Source organism: Ostrinia furnacalis, unplaced genomic scaffold, assembly GCF_004193835.3.
Source record: "Ostrinia furnacalis isolate ACB-3 unplaced genomic scaffold, ASM419383v2 OfSCF0694, whole genome shotgun sequence".
In the NCBI taxonomy this organism is placed as follows: domain Eukaryota; kingdom Metazoa; phylum Arthropoda; class Insecta; order Lepidoptera; family Crambidae; genus Ostrinia; species Ostrinia furnacalis.
The window spans coordinates 794,942-814,705 of record NW_021130933.1 but is presented as its reverse complement, the minus strand read 5'-3'; the positions used below and the strand labels follow the sequence as shown (position 1 = coordinate 814,705).

At 39.3% G+C, this 19,764-nt stretch overlaps 2 protein-coding genes across 3 annotated transcripts in view; one reads left to right on the top strand and one right to left on the bottom strand.

The window, feature by feature from the left end:
- ck (unconventional myosin-VIIa ck) overlaps positions 1-3,792 on the top strand; it is a 46,036-nt gene extending 42,244 nt beyond the window's left edge. For both annotated transcript variants that reach the window (XM_028300106.1, XM_028300105.1), the window contains exons 13-14: positions 365-632; positions 1,939-3,792. In XM_028300106.1, coding sequence (XP_028155907.1) covers positions 365-632; positions 1,939-2,145 — 475 coding nt within the window. In that variant the 3' untranslated portion in view covers positions 2,146-3,792. The remainder of the gene's footprint in view (positions 1-364; positions 633-1,938) is intronic.
- A 6,599-nt stretch (positions 3,793-10,391) lies between these two features.
- Positions 10,392-19,758, bottom strand: Su(H) (recombining binding protein suppressor of hairless). Its single transcript, XM_028323789.1, has 4 exons — positions 18,913-19,758; positions 15,550-15,794; positions 15,003-15,228; positions 10,392-12,295 (listed from the first exon to the last, which is right to left on the bottom strand). Exons 1-4 carry the CDS (start codon positions 19,756-19,758, stop codon positions 12,116-12,118), a joined length of 1,497 nt encoding a protein of 498 aa, XP_028179590.1. The 3' UTR covers positions 10,392-12,115.
- Positions 19,759-19,764: the final 6 nt, after the last annotated feature.

Here is a 19,764-nt window from a genome sequence, read left to right as displayed (position 1 = left end):
TCTACTGTTTGCGGCATTTGCACTTGTTTTTGGTATAATTAAGTATTTTTAGCTAACTATAAGAAAACATGACTGCAAAAAAAACTGCTTAAAAATTTCCAAGGTTCTGCGGAGCGTTACAAGTCTTGTTGAACCCGAAAGGTAAACACAGTTTTACGCATAATTAGCAGGTTTTGCGAAGAATACATAATATTAACTAATATAGTATTCAAGTAAATAACTAAGTAGGCCAATTAATATTGACTAACAAATTAATATGTTTACCTAAAGGATGTTTACGTACCTACCTACGTACTACAATTAAATTCAGTCACACTGCAGTTTAAATGAGCAATCAAGAATAATAAACAAATGAATATTCCAGCCAAATGCTCCGCGAGCTCATCCCAGCGGATCTCATCAAGCTGCAAAGTTCCGCGGACTGGAAGCGAGCAATAGTAGCTTCCTACAACCAGGACGCCGGCATGACGCCCGAAGACGCCAAGATCACCTTCCTCAAGGTCATATACCGGTGGCCCACCTTCGGCTCTGCGTTCTTCGAAGTCAAGCAGACCACGGAACCTAACTATCCTGAGCTTCTGCTGATAGCCATCAATAAGCATGGCGTCAGCTTGATACACCCACAAAGCAAGGTAGGTGGAGATAAATACCTAGATAAGTTTTTCTGATCAGCAATCTACATATTCGTACATTTTCTAAGTTAACTTGGTATAGGTATGTTATGTTTTCACGACTAAATTGTTGAAGTAGGTAATTTTGATCAAAATCTACTTTACCTTATGTTCCAAAAAACTTGAATTGGGTGAAATAGGGGACAAAAGTTTGTTTGGAGTATTTTCAGTTAATGTTTTTGATTTATTAATTAGGTTGATATTTTTAAGGTTGAACTGAATGCTAACAATTTAAGAGATTTTAAAATAAATCTATAGACAAGTAGGCAATTTAAAGGGGGCGTCCATTAATTACGTGAGACAATTTTGGCTATTTTTAACCCCCCTTGGTGAGATTTCATGAGATTTTGCCAGACCCCCTCCCCCACCCCCTAATCTCACGTGAGATTTTCCTAAATGCCTATTTGTAATGTAAATGAGATAAATCCATGTTTCGAAAATATTAGATTTTATAAAAAAAACAATTTAGGCCCAGTTTTTTAATTTTAATTCAATTTTTAACTATTAGTTTACATCTAGTTAATATTTAAGCATTTGTAGCAAACTGCGGATCTTAAAACGGCCTGTGTTCACAAATACAGACGGAGGATTTACTCTGTTTGTTGTGGAAAAAAAATTACGTGATATTTCTCGACACCCCCCCCAACGTGAGATTAAGTGAGGTTTTTCTGGACCCCTCCCTAAAAGTCTCACGTATTTAATGGACGCCCCCAAATAGGTATAACGTAACTAGGAATGAGTTGCCGTAAATCATCAATGTGATATTGTTAGTGACTTTATTATATCGGATTTCGTATTAAATCAATCTTAGTCCCCGTAAAAAAGGAAACTTTTGATTTATCAAGCTTTAAAATCTGATTAACTCACATTCATGCCTTATAGTCACGAGTCACGACATCACAACACAATTATCATTTGGAGAACTGATAAGTCATTCAGTTTCAATATATCAATTAAACCAGTAATTATGAAGATGTTGATTAACTGCTTGCGTTATAATTCTATTAATTAGAAGGTAGTATAGTTTATTATACATATGATTGTAGTTACTGCCTACTAAGAATTCATTAACTAACGCACTTGTAATTATTACGATTTACTATAAACTTGAACGTTTTTTTATAACTCAAAAGAACTCAATACTCATTCAATTAAAATGTAGCTGTATGTAGCAATAAAGATAAATGCATCTACTAACTTATTAGCATAAAGATGTCCCAAATCCTATTGAAAAAAGTTCTTAAATAAAAATTCCTGTCTCTTCAAGGACATCCTGGTCACGCACCCGTTCACCAGGATATCCAACTGGTCATCAGGCAACACGTACTTCCACATGACGATCGGCAACCTGGTACGAGGCTCCAAGCTGCTGTGCGAGACCTCCCTCGGATACAAGATGGATGACCTCCTGACATCCTACATCTCGCTTATGCTGACCAACATGAACAAGCAAAGGTCGGTGCGCGTCAAGTAGAAACAGCTCTAGCTCACGAGTCGAAGTGAATTTAATTGGAATACATTGAATGGACGTGCGAGTGAGACGAAGGAATAAAATCTCATGCGGGCTCGTGAGTTAATGACCGATGTAAGTTTTATAAGTTTTTGAGAAATGCTGATTCGCAATCAGGATTATGGCGTGAATTTATTTGAAACTGTAAGGTTTTGGAGAGAAGTGTCACAGAAAACGTATCCATAATTATTATGNAATTATGGACTGGTAAATAGGTACTGGGATAAACCGGCGCTTCTGGATTCAAACAATTGGAAAACACATGGAAAATATACACTCTTGAACAAACCATAGGCCTGTTTTCATCGTGGTTATTTGTCATGTAACTCTAAAGTCTAGTGTTGAATCCTTAATTTTCAGTATACTATTATGATATTAAAACACACTTTCAGCGATTCTCTAACTATTCTGCTGGCAGTGTAATTTATTTGAAAAATTTTACCCAGTGTATTCCCGGACTTACAACAAGTATCTTGCGTTTAGACTGTACACCGCAAGTCCATTGTATAATGTTGATTGTGTAAAAATAGAAGTAAAGCACAACGCATGTCCTATAAATTTTTAACCACGCCTTTTAAGTGTTAAGGTCCTACAGCATCGATAAATGTAATTTATTTTATCCGTCCATTATTGTAGAAACTAACTTACATGGTTGTTATACATACCTAATATTAGTGCATCAACAGTTAGCCTAAATACATATAACATAGTATATAAGTACAATATAAATAATGCAAACGCGTTAAATTCTGCATGTAAACGAATTAATTAAAATTTAGTTCTGAGGTTCATAAACATCCTGCATTACAGATCTACAAAAGTAATTAGTGTTATGTATATCTTTGATGAAATATTATTTTAAGTAGAAATATATTTAAATGGCACACGAAGTATTTTGCGTTCAAATAGATTTCGTCTATGTCACCGCAGAGTACTTCATATGCCGATATAACTAACTAGATATGAATGGAGATCTGTTATTAATATTCTAGGTGATCGGTTAAGTTTATATTTAAATCGAAATAAACTGTTATTATTGCTACTTGTTCCCTTATTAGTGCCTTATCGCTTCAGATTATCAGATATCATCCGCAGACAGAATAACACACGTTAGAAATTAACTTGCATACGTATCCAGAATCAGCATTTTAAAAAAATGTGAAATTCAAAGTCAGTCGTTATTTGAAGTAAATTATAAAAACGAAATGAAATTGAAAAAGTACCAACAAATAATTTAGACGTGTAAAAAGATTGAGGTCTTGCAAACATAGCTTTTAGATATATTTTTATGAAAATTTACTCACGTGAGCTCAATCTTTATAACTTTTTTAACGTCTGACTTATGCACATCACTGTATTGTTGGCTCTATGTAGGTCTATACATGAAGAGGACATATTTTTATACTCATTATTACCATAATGGTATGTAATATCTATTATTGTTAACGTAGATATACTGCGAATTGTATTTATTTAATAGGTAATGGACTAACTAACTAGGTAACTGTAAAATTGTGTATGTTATGCCATGAGTGGAGACATTATCTTTGTTTTTTCGCTTAAGAGTCAAAAGTTGCATTTGTGAGTGGTTGTAAACATGAGTCACAATGAGTTGAGCGTTTTATTTCAAATCCCAATACACCGATTTTGAACAATCTCGGGACATCTACAGGGAAGAAGTACATTTTGACGACTGGGGCTTTGGAGCTGGGAATTAGCGCAGGATCGTAGAAAGAGCGAAATAGAGCAGTAGTTCTACCCAGTGGGGAACTTCAGATGACTTAAGGATATCTTCGCCCTGCGTAATAAAACGAAGCGATGTTTATTGAACTTGATTCAATCTCAAACATATATTTTCCTGTGATTAGTCTAAATAGGTATTTAAATTCAACCAATCAAAAGCCTCGTCGCGTCGTTTTAAAGTAACTACGACCTAAACCTATGATTAGATTGCACAACTTATTAGATACCTACCTAACAAACATATAATTTATCAAAACATGCTTAGGAAGATAACTTAATGGTAGAAAGCAAGCAGATCTAGTATCCAATCGTGATAGTGCCACGAAGGATGTCTGAGACGAAAATTATGCAAACGACTGCAAAAAGACAAAAATTTCGTGCAATTTTGAGCAACATAACGGCACATGAACAATTAAGGTAAAAGCGAGCTATTACAAAAACTGTTAATTATAACAAACAGAAAAATATATATCCGTAATAAAGTCGTGAGAGACTCCCACGGCGAGGCCTATTCTCGAGGAATAATGATGCCTCTATTGTAGCAAGCAGCAGGAAGTCATTTATCTAACATCAAGAATATGAGTGTTTAGAGCAATTTCGTGTCTGATTTCTCATCCTAAAGTGTGCAATTTTGGGTGACGAGCACCAACGTGAAATGTCAAACAACTCAAGTTTTTTAGATTATGCTGAGGCCCGTGGATGGACTTCTACAAATTATCTTAAACAGGTCGGTATCTTTAGGTATACTTATTAAATTTCATGATGTTGCATTTTGAAAACCACTTATTTGTTCTTTGAACGTTTGAATATGAGACATACCTACAATAATAATAAAATTAAAAATGTACCAAACATGACAAACGCCAAAATGAACCTAATGGTAGGAGAGTTCATCACAGTGACTGTTCCTGCACTTGTCTACTTAACCAAACATTTTCCATCATTCGGCTCTACCAATTTCAGCCACCCATTCGAGAATGCTAACATTTGTGAGAACCGGATTGAGATTTGAATCATTTTGTGGAGAATCTCATTATCATCTGGTACTAGATTGGTAATCTCTCATCATCAGGTAAAATCAGGTTATTTAGTCTCCACGATAAGAACACAACTTTGTCCAATTTACCAGCGGGAAATGAAGGATTTGGTCTAGACTCTAGCTAGAGTGTCGACCAGAATAGGACCAGGCCAGCGTTAAGAGTGTAGAGTTTACACTGCCGGAACCTCTCGGTTATTCTTATTATTCTTAATGATCATTCTACTGTTTTTCAACTCTAGTAGGCTATGTCACAAGCTGCTCAAAATAAGCGTGTACTGTCCCATTAGCGAAGTGACCTAAACAATGGCCGCATAGCAGCAGGCAATCAAGATGTCATTAAAGAAATTGTCTTCCTGTAATGGAATTAAAAACATTGCTTGATAAGTACCTAGCTATCTACTTGCGTTTTTAACATTCACTTGATTGGACATTAAATCTATTTATAGGACAATAAATCATAGAAACAATTAAAGCTTCGCAAAGGAAGCCAACAAAGAAATATACTTACACAGTTAAGCAAGATTAGGATAGGAATATTTATGTATTGATACAACATAGGTATGGTTTCAAATAACTATTGTCCTTTCAATTTAATCTTGCCAACAGACAGTGCAGTATGGATGACATAGAAAAGACAACACACGAGATGTTTTCTTCTTGAAAAATTTCGCAACTACAGATGATATAATTTCGAAAATCTGTAGCTACGAATTCTTACATAACCGATGCTAATTGCTAGATAAAAATAGGGTATACGAGCACAAATCCTCAGACACTACCGTGTGGTTATGCAGCAGTTTGCGTCACACAAGAGACATAATTGCTGATGCAACAATCATCTGCCATTCATCTCAAATGAACGTACTTTAGCTGCTGGGTTAGACGATAAAACAGCAACACAAAACATTATTAACATGTTCGCTCTACAGCAAATATGGGTACGGAAACTGGATAAATTGAACAATAATAAACTTAGTAAAAAAAAGGAGATACGTGGCATGGCTCTGCTACGTAGGTAGTTGACTACTTACTACGAGTAGACCTTTCACAAACATTATGTATGACGATTGGGTGGGTGAAAAGCGCTTGTTATCGAAAAATTCGTAAGGTAACTCAAACTTCACCAGTTCCAAATCGAACTATGGGCAGCGTTGTGCAAGGAGGTTCCTATCCAAAACACTGATCGTCCAGGCACCACTACGAGACTCTACATAAAGGTCTGAAGGAGATAGCAACCAGATATTAAAAATAAATGTAACCAGACCCAAAACCATTGGCAAGTCCGATATACATAGGGAACAAATGTCATAAGAGCCAGTCAGATTAATGAGAATACCGAGTCAGCAAAAAGATGAGACCAGCGTCATACTCATCATCAAAGAAGCAGCTGATTGAATTAGAGTAGAACAATTGTGCCGTGATATGATTTTTAATTGGTAAACTGAAATTGGGTATCTGCCATACGCTCCCACGGTCGGGGATGGCATGGTGGAAAACACGAGCGCGCTCGACTTTTCCCACACTCTGCATATCTTGGCTCCATATATCAAGCCGGCAGAATGTAAAAAAGCAGACAATGATTCAATTGTGTGCACATAGCTTTCTCACAGTCCCCACTAAGATTTAATCGCTCCATAGTTTAATTAGTGCAGGTAAATGACCAACATTTGTTCCGGGTATAACTGTTTTGGAAGACCTGATACTATCATCGGTTCGATCATCAGTGTGGTTTCCCCTCATTTTCCTCGCAGCAGGATGCGGCGATATCCTGAAACTTTTTATGGAAATAATAACACTTTTTGTCGCATCATGAATGAATGGTTACGTCCTATTCTTGTAGGTTTTCACGTCATTATTTTCTTTAGCACGTCATGGATAAAAAATAATTGAAGGCAGTCACGCTATCCGTGAGGTGTTTGCGCTGAGAGTTAATCTGGTGAGGATTTACAACAGGATATTATATGATCTGTAAGATTATAGAGATAGTAATAACGTGATTTTACAGCTGAAAGCAAGGCTGGTAGAGTTTGAAATTATAAATACATATTTAAATTGCCTTGCTCTTTTCAGCACCAGCAGATATGTTGCCCCGAAGTGGTGGTAGGGTTAGTTATATTATTAGGAACGTGTTTAAGGACCCTGAAAAGAGCCTACAAACTTGGAAAGAATTTGAATTAAAACTGATTCTAATTTATTGGACTGAGAACATACTACTTAGATAACTATTCTAACAACGAGAAATAGAGCTATAGACATTGCTGTTCAGTGCTGCCATTAATCCGCCGTAATGTATGTGCAAGAATCCTAAAAACTGTGTGCGCGGCCTATAAAATAGGATACGATAAGTCGAGTTCTGTTAATTGCACTAAAATTATTTTTTTCAGGTGGCAGTACAAACGAATAAAAAATGTAGCCTGCCTGTTTTAAGTTGCCTGCTTTGTTTGTTTCTTGCAAATGCCTTCTAACTCTCCCAATAACCTTAAAAAGATAAAGATATTTATTTACATAAACATGTGTGAAAACATATTACTTAGGAATATCATGTTCACTAAATTGTGAATCTTCAGCTGCATAGGTGCGTTAGTATTGTTTGCAAACGTCTCCGTGGTGCAGTTATTAGAGTTGGTTTCTCTCGACTCTTACGTCCGTATTCACAAACGATGCTTGCTTAAGTGAAGCAGAAAATAGAACGCACAGCGTTGAATAGAGCTCTGTGATTGGTTCATGTGTCACCCTGTGCGTCCACGCGCACTGTGAGACCTCATAGTAATGTTTGTGAATACGGTCGTTAAGCTAGTACATAATATTACAAATAATTGCTTAACGCTAGATTAAATTTTAATCATACATTCTGTCCCAGGATTGTTCTAAATATTGAAATTCAACCTGCTTGTAATTGAGAGTTTAAGGCGTTTTCTTGTAGTACGGACGAACATTTAAGAGGTTCTAGCTAGTGTGATTCTTAGGTGTCTTTACATTTTACCTTCCTTACACGTGACGGGACGTTACAGGTTTTCAACGTGATTATTCTAAATTCGTTCGGTGCGATTGAGCCATGTTAGTTACCTATCAATCTCGTAATGTCCTATAATAATGAGATCGCAACCCATACGGTAGAAGAGTAAAAAAAGCGAGACATTCAGATTGTGAACCAAATAAAATAAAACTCGTAGTAGAGTACAGTACCTCTAGTAGGAAAAACTTTCGAGTTCGTTTCGTTGCGTATTCAAAGTGTCATCGAAAAATTTTGTATGAAAAATTAAACAGCGCCCCCTATATTATAGCCGCCCTAGGGGGCGCTGTTTAATTTTTCATACAAAATTTTTCGATGACACTTTGAATACGCAAACGAAACGAACTCGAAAGTTTTTCGTACTAGAGGTACAGGACGAACCAGCATAACTACGAGACCAGTTTTAATTAATTAGGCAGATGGTAAGCAAGGTGAGCATACATTACATACATATCCCACGTTGCTCTCATAAAAAAGTTTTAGAGACTTATTACGAGCCCAATTACCAACGTACTTAGGAAATCACCATTTCATTTTTCCATTATTTGCAGCTCCTTCAATTTTTGTTGTCTCCTCTGCTAAAAGACTTGAAGATTCCATGGGACTCGACACAAAGTAGTTCGTATACCGGACTCGCTATAGTTTTGTCTAAATCTAAATACGTAGTAGGTACGTAAAATTCCTACAGACCCTATTTTATATTTATGAATTGACTATGACTACTACTGGCTGGCATACTGAAAACTAGAGTCGTGGACCTCGTCACCGTGGCGTGGGTTACGCACGACTTAATAAATGTTGATTAGGGTCCTATTGCATTCGCATTGCATTTCTTATTTTTTGTGTTTCTTGCACTACCTGTGATTATCTACTGTTATGTGTAGTATCTAAATGTCCATCATAAATAATATTATCTAAATAAATCCTATTATTTATTTTTATCAGAATACACGAGATGTGTATTTTTGTTTAATTGATACGTTAAATAGTAGCAGTTAAGCTCAAACTCTATGAAATGGAGGTTTTGAAAATCTACTTAGATTTGTATCTATAATAATATTAGAAATACATTGTATGTAATGCGGGGAATGGGTATGGAATAGAGGGAGATCGATTCATCAATAAACATGAATTATTAAACAACAGATCGCCTTGCTTTGACATGTAATTATGGCCTATGCATTTACGTCCCATCCTTGATTATTAGATTAGAAGCTTGCAAAGCAGCATAATGTTTCATTTATGACTTTTCAGTTTTATATTTCCGGAATACCTACTACCAACTTCTACTTACATACTTACTTTACGAAAAATAACAACGAAACCACGACGCCGCGACGATGAAACAGAACAAGATGGAATTGTTATGGAAGAATATTATGGAAGTTGGGGTAGAAATCTTGTATTGTAAAAGATCTGACGAATAAAGAGACATTCTACAGACAGATTGGTCCTAAAAATAAGAAGGAAAGAAACTCCCACACCACTTATGTAAATAGTTCAAAAGACAACATCAAGTCTTAATTGTTATTCAAATGTCTTCATTAATGGTTAATTCTTGATGTAAGATAATTAAGATACGGAAATGACATCAACAAACAGGATACAGGGAAGTCCTATGATTGCTTGAAACTGTATCATTAGATCTCGGATGTTTTTCATGCGATTTTCCGAGATTAGACGCATCTCCGAGGCTGCAATTAGCTCTCAGCTCTTACGTCTCTCCACGCGGGCGTCACTGATTGCATGTCTGCAAATTACACCTCCCACGATCCTTCCAATACCAACTCGTCACGCCTCGTCGCCGATGCACCTCAACTCGCCCATCGTTTCAAATCGATCGGAACCCAAGAGACGAATCAATCTACAAACGAAAACCAACTACCGTCAGGTTCCCAGGCACATATCATAAATATTTACCCCATTTATTACTCTGAAATCTCAGCTCCGAACAATGGCGGACGGCATAAACTTGTGATAATTATCTGAGGTCAAACCCAGCAGTGCGGAACGGTATGTAGGGGGAAGCACTTGTTATTATCATGTGAAGACATTTTGAAGACGTTCCCACAGAGCACTGATTTCTCGATTTATCTGATTCATAATTAGTTAATTACACTTGACCCCCGCGTTTTTAATTAGACAATGATATTTAAGGCAATGAGATCCGCTTCGCGCGAATCGTGAGAATGTGAGATTTTTGCCTAATTGCCTCCGTGCCGAGGCGCTGCCGGCGACTACCGGCACCGTGCCAAAGCCGTGACTAAAAACAAATTACCGTTCTCATAAGCCTCATAACACTCGACTTCTGCTTGAGAAAAAGCAAACCACTTAAAAATTACTTGGAACCGAAGCAAAAGGTAACTGCAATCGAACTCATTCGAATAAAAATGCTGAAATAGGTAATTCAATTCGGTTTTATTAAAAAATATTCATGTTTCAAAATCACTGTTCAAAATATCGATAATAATGTTAAGTCCGACGAGCTGACGCATCGTATGACCCGTTCTACATACAAATACCATGTACAATTGTACAACGATACAAATTTAAGAGTAAACAGCTTTAAAATGAAAATCCACTTATCATTTATACAAATTGACGACGTGATAGTGCTTATCCAGTACAATATTTAATACTAATTTCCTTGTAATACTGTAACTATACCAATTCCATAAGATTTATATTGTAATTTAATGTTTCTCTACAAAAATATTGATATTTTTTTGTACTTCTCATTACACTTTCCACATGGAATGTTCGAAATCACACTATTAAAATACACATCAAAACCGCTTTTAAAATTATAAATTTATCATTAAAATTAGATTCGCAAAAAATAAATAGAAATTCATTTGAATGATTTAAACAATATTTTAATGTACTATGGACTAATCTAGGCCCTACCTAACTTGTTCGAATCTCAGTAAATTTACATACGTACAGTGACATCGCTACCTCCCTGCATCGATAGCTGGTAGAGACCGCGCCCGGGCAAGTGTCCTGTAGGCCCACAAGGGGCCCGGGCGGCGGGCCGGCTCAAAGCAAATGACTAATACAACGCGAATCACGAGAAGCAATCAACTTTTGAGAAAGCACAATTAGTACTTATTTGGCTTAGTCTTATCGTTGACAATAGGATACTTAACTAATGTCTATCTCCAATAATGTACAAATAATCACAAAGAGATAAAATCAAGCCGTACGACTCTCTTTGTCCTCAACCCAATATTGTTCACTTATCATAAAAACTATAAACACTGACTTGTCATGGATTACAGCTATTTGGCCCCGAAGAAACAAATCTAAGAACAGAGAGATCTCCTTCCATGATACATTTGATTAAAATTATGAAATAATTGGTTTGATACCGGTACATAATCCTAAAAACTACGCTAGCGCTGCTGATTTCATTGTAAACAAAATCTTTGAAGGCACACAATATCTTCGGCGATTTTATTCCCTGTTACATGTTCCGATCTCGCGTGCACACATAAAATAAATGCGAACTAACTTAAAGCGACATCGTTTCTGAATTATTTCAGGATTACTTTAAATTAGAGTTTAAAATACTGTATCTTAATGTTTTCGTATACACATAAATAGGCATCAAATCACTTCTTAATACATTTATTGCTGTCATATTTCATTTTGGTGTCATAATTTCAATGATTACATATAGTATTCGTTTTAGGCACAACTGTCGTGGCGCCACAGAATCGCCATGCGACCGGTAGCTGTCGGTGGCAGCTGATTCTCACGCGGCACCTTAGTATAAAGCTATCTATCAGTTTGGCCTTCACAGCACTTTCCCTGTCATACAATTATTTCTTTCTACTTTTCCTTGAAAGTTATTATAAACGCCATCGGAGGTATTCCATCGATTGACGCTGCAAACAGCGACTTGACCTTATTCATATTTATTGTTTTACAGATTAGTTTTAGTCAACAAAATGATTCACAGTGGACCGAAACAATGCTATGCCGACCAAACTTTAGGCACTATCGAACTAATTACAAAAATGTCTTCAAGTCACTCACCAAAGTGCACCACTCTGGGAGTCATTTGGTGATTGGGCGTCACTCTTTGGGGCGTGTTCCATTGACTGCAGACTGTCGTGGAGCCTGCAGTCGATTGGTTACTGCATGGTGCTGTCGGGCAGGCGGTGCGCGTCGTGATGCCACGGGCCGGCTTGCTCGGGCCGCATGACGTCATCCACGGGCGCGCACACGGGCCGCGGCCCGGGCTCCGGGGTGTAAGTAAACGTCAGCCCTGTCGCGTATATTATGCCGTCGTTCCGCACCAGGGATACCGGCACCTGAAGACGTATACATGCCTGTTTATTTCTAAATTAGAAGTTATGCAAAATCGGTGGGCAGGTCACATAGCTCGTAGCCGATGGCCGCTGGAGCAGATAAGTTCTCGAGTGGCGACCACGAGCCGGATGACGTAGTGTGGGCAGGCCTCCCACTAGGTGGACCGACGATCTGGTGAAGGTTGCGGGAGGTGCCTGGATGTAGGCGGCGCTGGACCGGTTTTTGTGGAAAACCCTGGGGAGGCCTTTGTCCAACAGCGCAGAATAACAGCGTCCTGTTCTGGGTCTACCTCAGAGCAGGACACAATGCTGAGCGGATGCCATTTTGGTCCACAAATGTGCAAGTATTGTAAACTGTATACTGTAATAATTTAATATGTTGGACCAAATAAAATATTTTCTTTCTTTCTTTCTTTCAGTGTACGTCTTTCGGCTGAAACGAACGAACGAACGAAAAAATCGGCACGGAATTTACTGGCCGTTTGGTTTCGGCAGAGTAGATTAGGTGCGGCCTACGCTCCCCGAGGACATCCCTTAGTTCGAGTATCCAGACTACACAACCCGTCTAGGCAGCATATGGACTTGGGAGTGTAGGCTATATTCTTCATCATCATCATCTCAGCCATAGGACGTCCACTGCTGAACATAGGCCTCCCTCAATGCTTTCCATGGTTGATCCTTTAGTTGCTTTTAGTAAATTAGAGAGGGTCTCTCCTACAGTAGACTAAAATAAATGAACTAATAATTTAGATCGACTTATAACTGATTGAAGAAGAGGCTAAGGACTAGTACTTGTAAATTCGTAATACAATGTCTGGTCTGATTTAAGAAATGTAAAACAAATTAGTAGCGCCATCAAAAAGCTGAAACGAGTACCTACTGGAAAGGGTAAACGAAGAAATACTTTTTTGGAAATGGTAAGTACCCTTTTCCTGTAGAGCCCTCAATTATAATCGAGTGCAATAAGAAAATATAGATAGAGAGCTATCAAATAGTACTTAGCACTAATGGATGTTAACGAGAATAGAGAGATATTTTAAAGGGCGCATCACTGGCAAAATATTGAGGCCATTTAGTATTATAATGTAGCATTTTCTAATAGGATTCCTGATTACTAATTAGCTTTCATATTGCCTGACATTGATAACAAGCAGATGTAGATGATCATAACGCTTATAGCGACTTTACAGTGCGCATTTATAAATAGCAATCATATTAGATGCACGCCATGCATCACTAGTCGCACATTGCGGAACACTTAATGAACCAAATGCATTGATCAAATTAATTTATCTTCAACCAGACCTTTGGGTTAGATTGCATTTGGAACGAGCAAAACATACGTTCTCACGATATGCAGCAGACCTTTTTGTTAGGTTTTTTCGTTGTTTATAAAACTATTGTTTTACGGCCAATTTAGTTGGCGTTTGATTTATGTAAATAGGTAGGTACGTAATATTTTTAGCATATGTGGGAAACGAAATAATAAAGATAAATTAAATCGTTTATCCTTCATAAATCTTTAAGATCAATAACTCATTAATTCTTAACACGAACTTGTATCCGGTTTCTCGTGGATTTAAAGACTTTTACTGTATCTCATAAAATAGCATCCAGCCAGCAATCGGTATTGCTTCAGGAATAGGGATATCCAATGCCTTATCCAGTTGTGAACGAAGCTGATATCTGTATCAATTGCTGCATCTACATTGACCTGCATAATCTACGTCACCGAATTAATTAAGTTCCAGGCGGGGTTGCTCGCACACTCATGTCTCCCCTAAAGTGCGTAGAGTATCATCTCCCCAATCAGAAACAATCTGCGTGATTCACCGCGTAGATCTCTCCCTTTACACTTTTAAATAGGTGAAGTTGGTAATAGTTTGTACAGCTCATACCTGAACTGGGAAAATTCGCATCGTTAGCGTATGGCATACGGCGATATCTACGTACCATAGTCTCCATGTCTTTTACCTCATGAGTAAAGTTTGTGTAGCCACTCAAAGACCATGCTAGATTGTTAACTGGTCTCTAGCACATACCTGCGAGTCAATAACCACTATCCTCTGAATTGCGATATGTCCAGCCGCGGCCTCCACGCCTCTAAACCACGCTAGCAGCAAGAAGGGAGTGAAGGTGAAGTTGTTTACTGCCACTATCAGACTTTACTAGTTGTTTATTGGTTCCTAGCACATACATCTTCAAACTACACTAAGCAGTAAGGGCGTGAAGGGGTTTATAGCAACTTACAGATTGTTTATTGGTCCCTAGCACATACCTGAGTAGGCTGCCGCACCCACAGCCACTGTCATCTAAACTGCGATATACCCGAGACAATACACAGCATGAACTTTGCGCCGGCGCACCGATACAGTTTCGGCCTACTACGTCCCCAAACCACACTTGGAGGGAAGGCGTGAAGGAGTTTACAGCCACTATCAGACTTTACTAGTAGTTTATCGGTCCCTAGAAGTTCTAGAACATACCTGAGTAGGCTGCCGCACCCACAGCCACTCCCCTGAACTGCTATATCGGATATATAGCAGTTCAGGGGAGCATGGACTTTGCGGTAGGTACAACATACAGTATGGACTTTACGCCGGCGCACCGATACAGTTTCGGCCTGCCACGTCCCCAAACCACACTTGGAGTAAAGGCATCAAGTTGTTTACAGCTACTTACAGATTATTTCTTGGTCCCTAGCACATACCTGAGTAGGCTGCCGCACCCACAGCCACTGTCCTCTAAACTGCGATATATCCGGGACAACACACAGCATAGACTCGGCGCACCGGTACATAGTCTCGGCCTCCACATCCCCAAACCACACTTGGAGAGACGGCGTGAAGTTATCCCCCGCGAGCTCTAACATGGCCACGTCGCCGCCGCCGTTGAGATTCAACGAGTGGACTAGAGGCACTGGCGTCACTGGCGACCTGCAAACGGTTGCTACTGTTTTTATCGTGATTGGACCTTTTTATTTTGCCTGCCAGGATTTTTTAGTTTTAAAATATAAACTTTTTCGGAAATACCATAGATTTTTCTTTTCTACTGTTTTAGGTACTTCAATTGAGTACGAGTATTTATTAAACTTTTGCAATTATTCTCTTGATGCATTATTTGAGATTCATACAAACAATTTTAACTTAGCAGGAGATAATTTAAGAAAGTATTTTTTACTGCTAGTTTTATGAGAAAGCAAATTCCAATTAATAAAAATTAAATTAATGATAAAATGTTATTTTCTTTTAAGTTACCTTACAGGTCCCATTCCTTCATAGAACTGATACTCCGCTTTATCAGTCGAAATGATAGTCCAACATGCTCCATCGTTGATCATTTCTTTGTTAGGCTCTTTGGGGCAAGGAGTTGCTTGGAACTGGATGATCCGTTCTTGAGACAGGCAGAGGTACATGCGCTCTGTGTCTTTCATGTAGAACGCACATTTATGCAGCTGGGAAACAGGATCGTCGGCTTCCAATAGTGCCATTTGTTTGTCCACCTATAACAAATCAATTAGAATTTACAGATAGCTATTTACAATGTAGTGTGATTAAATAATAAACAAAAATACAGCTTTTTCTTCACGAATCTTTTAAATTTATATTTGATTGATTAGATAAATTAGTGATTGATTAGATATGTTATTATTAGTTAGTATCTTATTAGGAATTTATTAATTAAAATTCNGCATGACGTCATCCACAGGCGCGCACACGGGTCGCGGGCCAGGCTCCGGCGTGTAAGTAAACGTCAGTCCTGTCGCGTATATTATGCCGTCGTTCCGCACCAGGGATACCGGCACCTGAAGACGTATACATGCCTGTTTATATTTAGAAGTAATACAAAATCGCCAGGGAATATACTGGCCGTTTGGTTTCGGCAGAGTAGATTAGGTGCGGCCTACGCTCCCCGAGGATGTCCCTTAGTGCGAGTATCCAGCCTACACAACCCGTCTAGGCAGCATATGGACTTGGCAGTGTAGGCTATATTCTTCATCATCATCTCAGCCATAGGACGTCCACTGCTGAACATAGGCCTCCCCCAATGCTTTCCATGGTTGATCCTTTAGTTGCTTTTAGTAAATTAGAGCGTGTCTCTCCTACAGTAGACTAAAATAAATGAACTAATAATTTAGATCGACTTATAACTGATTGAAGAAGAGGCTAAGGACTAGTACTCGTAATACAATGTCTGGTCTGATTTAAGAATATGTAAAACAAATTAGTAGCGCCATCAAAAGTCGAAACGAACACGAAAGGGTATTCAAAGAAGTACATTTTAGGAAATGGTAAATACCCTTTTCCTCTAGAGCCCGCAGTTATAATCGAGTGCAATAAGAAAATATAGATAGAGAGCTATCAAATAGTACTTAGCACTAATGGATGTTAACGTGAATAGAGAGACATTTTAAAGAGCGCATCACTGGCAAAATATTGAAACCATTTAGTATTATAATGTAGCATTTTCTAATAGGATTCCTGATTACTAATTAGCTTTCATATTGCCTGACATTGATAACAAGCAGATGTAGATGATCGTAACGCTTATAGCGACTACACAGTGCGCATTTATAAATAGCAATCATATTAGATGCACGCCATGCATCACTAGTCGCACATTGCGGAACACTTAATGAACCAAATGCATTGATCAAATTAATTTATCTTCAACCAGACCTTTGGGTTACATTGCATTTGAAACGAGCAAAACATACGTTCTCACGATATGCAGCAGACCTTTTTGTTAGGTTTTTTCGATTTTTATAAAACTATTGTTTTACGGCCAATTTAGTTGGCTTTTGATTTATGTAAATAGGTAGGTACGTAATATTTTTAGCATAATATGTGGGAAACGAAATAATAAAGATAAATTAAATCGTTTATCCTTCATAAATCTTTAAGATCAATAACTCATTAATTCTTAACACGAACTTGTGTCCGGTTTCTCATGGATTTAAAGACTTTTACTGTATCTCATAAAATAGCATCCAGCCAGCAATCGGTATTCCTTCAGGAACAGGGATATCCAATGCCTAATGCAGTTGTGTACAAAATGAATCGAAGCTAATATCTGTATCAACTGCTGTATCTACATTGACCTGCATAATTTACGTCACCGAATTAATTAATCTCCGGCGGGGTTACTCGCACACTCATGTCTCCCCTAAGCTGCGTAGAGTACCATCTCCCCATGGATTCTTTCTGAATGATTAACCGCGTAGATCTCTAAACTTACCATTTACACTTTTAAGTAAGGTGGTGAAGTTTGTAAGTAATAGTTTGTAACAGTACATAATTAAACTGGGAAAATTCGCATCGTTAGCGTATGGCATACGGCGATATCTACGTACCATAGTCTCCATGTCTTTTACCTCATGAGTAAAGTTTGTGTAGCCACTCAAAGACCATGCTAGATTGTTAACTGGTCTCTAGCACATACCTGCGAGTCAATAACCACTATCCTCTGAATTGCGATATGTCCAGCCGCGGCCTCCACGTCTCTAAACCACGCTAGTAGCAAGAAGGGAGTGAAGGTGAAGTTGTTTACTGCCACTATCAGACTTTACTAGTTGTTTTTTGGTTCCTAGCACATACCTGAGTAGGCTGCCGCACCCATAGTGACTGTCCCCTGAACTGCGATATATCCGAGACAATACACAGCATGAACTCTGCGCCGGCGCACCGATACAGTTTCAGCCTGCCACGTCCCCAAACCACACTCGGAGTGAAGGCATAAAGTTGTTTATAAAGCCTGGTCCGTGAGCACGTAGAATTTTGTCCAATGACCCCAAGCTACCTATCCTTATCGCTCCCGCGTAATTATGTTGCTGTCGCGCTCGCACACTCACTGCGGGCGCCCGTCGCACTGTCGCGACAGCAATATAATTACGCGCGAGCGATAAGGATGGGTAGCTTGGGGTCATTGGACAAAATTCTATGTGCTCACGGATCAGGCTTTAGCGACTTATAAACTAGATTTTTATTGGTCCCTAGTTCATACCTGAGTAGGCTGCCGCACCCACAGCCACTGTCCTCTAAACTGCGATATATCCGGTACAACACACAGCATGGACTCGGCGCACCGATACATGGTCTCAGCCTCCACATCCCCAAACCACACTTGGAGTGAAGACATTAAGTTGTTTACAGCTACACAGAAGTTGTTTATAGCCACTTATAAACTAGATTTTTATTGGTCCCTAGTTCATACCTGAGTAGGCTGCCGCACCCACAGCCACTGTCCTCTAAACTGCGATATATCCGGGACAACACACAGCATGGACTCGGCGCACCGATACATGGTCTCGGCCTCAACATCCCCAAACCACACTTGGAGAGACGGCGTGAAGTTATCCCCCGCGAGCTCTAACATGGCCACGTCGCCGCCGCCGTTGAGATTCAACGAGTGGACTAGAGGCACTGGCGTCACTGGCGACCTGCAAACGGTTGCTACTGTTTTTATCGTAATTGGACCTTTTTTATTTTGCCTGCCAGGATTTTTAGTAGAGATGNATTAATATTTATAGAAATCAACAATTAGTGCTAAAGGTAGATGTAGAGCATAAATTTTTATCAAATATCATTATTATTTAATTAGATTTGGCAGGTTATAATTACCTTTCTAATTATCAGTCTCGGGAGTGCCATTCCAGTAACAGAACAGACTAGCTTCACAGTAGATCCATAATGAACGTATCCATCTCTCACAGCAAACTCCTCAGACTCACTCTCATTGTCATCCAAGAGATGTATCGTAAATGCACCCCACTGTGTTGACGATGCATGAAAATTGCCATTTTCTACATGTAAGTATCTAGTAGACACAGTCTGGGACCTCAGCCGATTAAATAGAGCTACTTTTGTACCACTAGCGATGCACAAATCAGCATTCTTCAGGGACTGCTTCTTCTTTGAGGGCTTCGATATAACTTTTATTCTTTTACTATTAAAAATACCAATATCATGCCCGTTCCCATAGAACATTTTAACGGATAACATGAAATGCTTTCGCTTATCAGAGTCTGATATGTACAAAGTTTTGGCAGCGCAGTACTGTTTGCCGTTGTTGAGGTCGAGCTGTTGCATGTCCTGGTCGGAGTTGCCGATGCCGATGAAGGCGCACAGTTGCGCCGCCTGCTCCGTCTCTCCCTCGCGCAGCATGCGCTCGCGCCGCAGCCGCCAGCCGTCCCCGAACAGGTAGATGCACGGCGGCGGGCAGAAGAACCGCTTCTCGTTCCCGTACGACTTCTGCGCCACCTTCGCGTGCAGGATCACCACGATCATGTCGGAGCGGTCGCGCAGGTACCGCTCCATCGCTTCCCTCGTGAGGCGGCGCTCCTCGGGGCGGTAGGCGCCGGCGCCGGGCCCGGCCGCGCTCGCGTAGCGCGGGAACAGCGCGCCGTGCTGCGGCGGCGGCGAGGGCGGGCCCTGCGCCATGCCGCCCGCGCCGAACTGATGCGGCATGCTCGC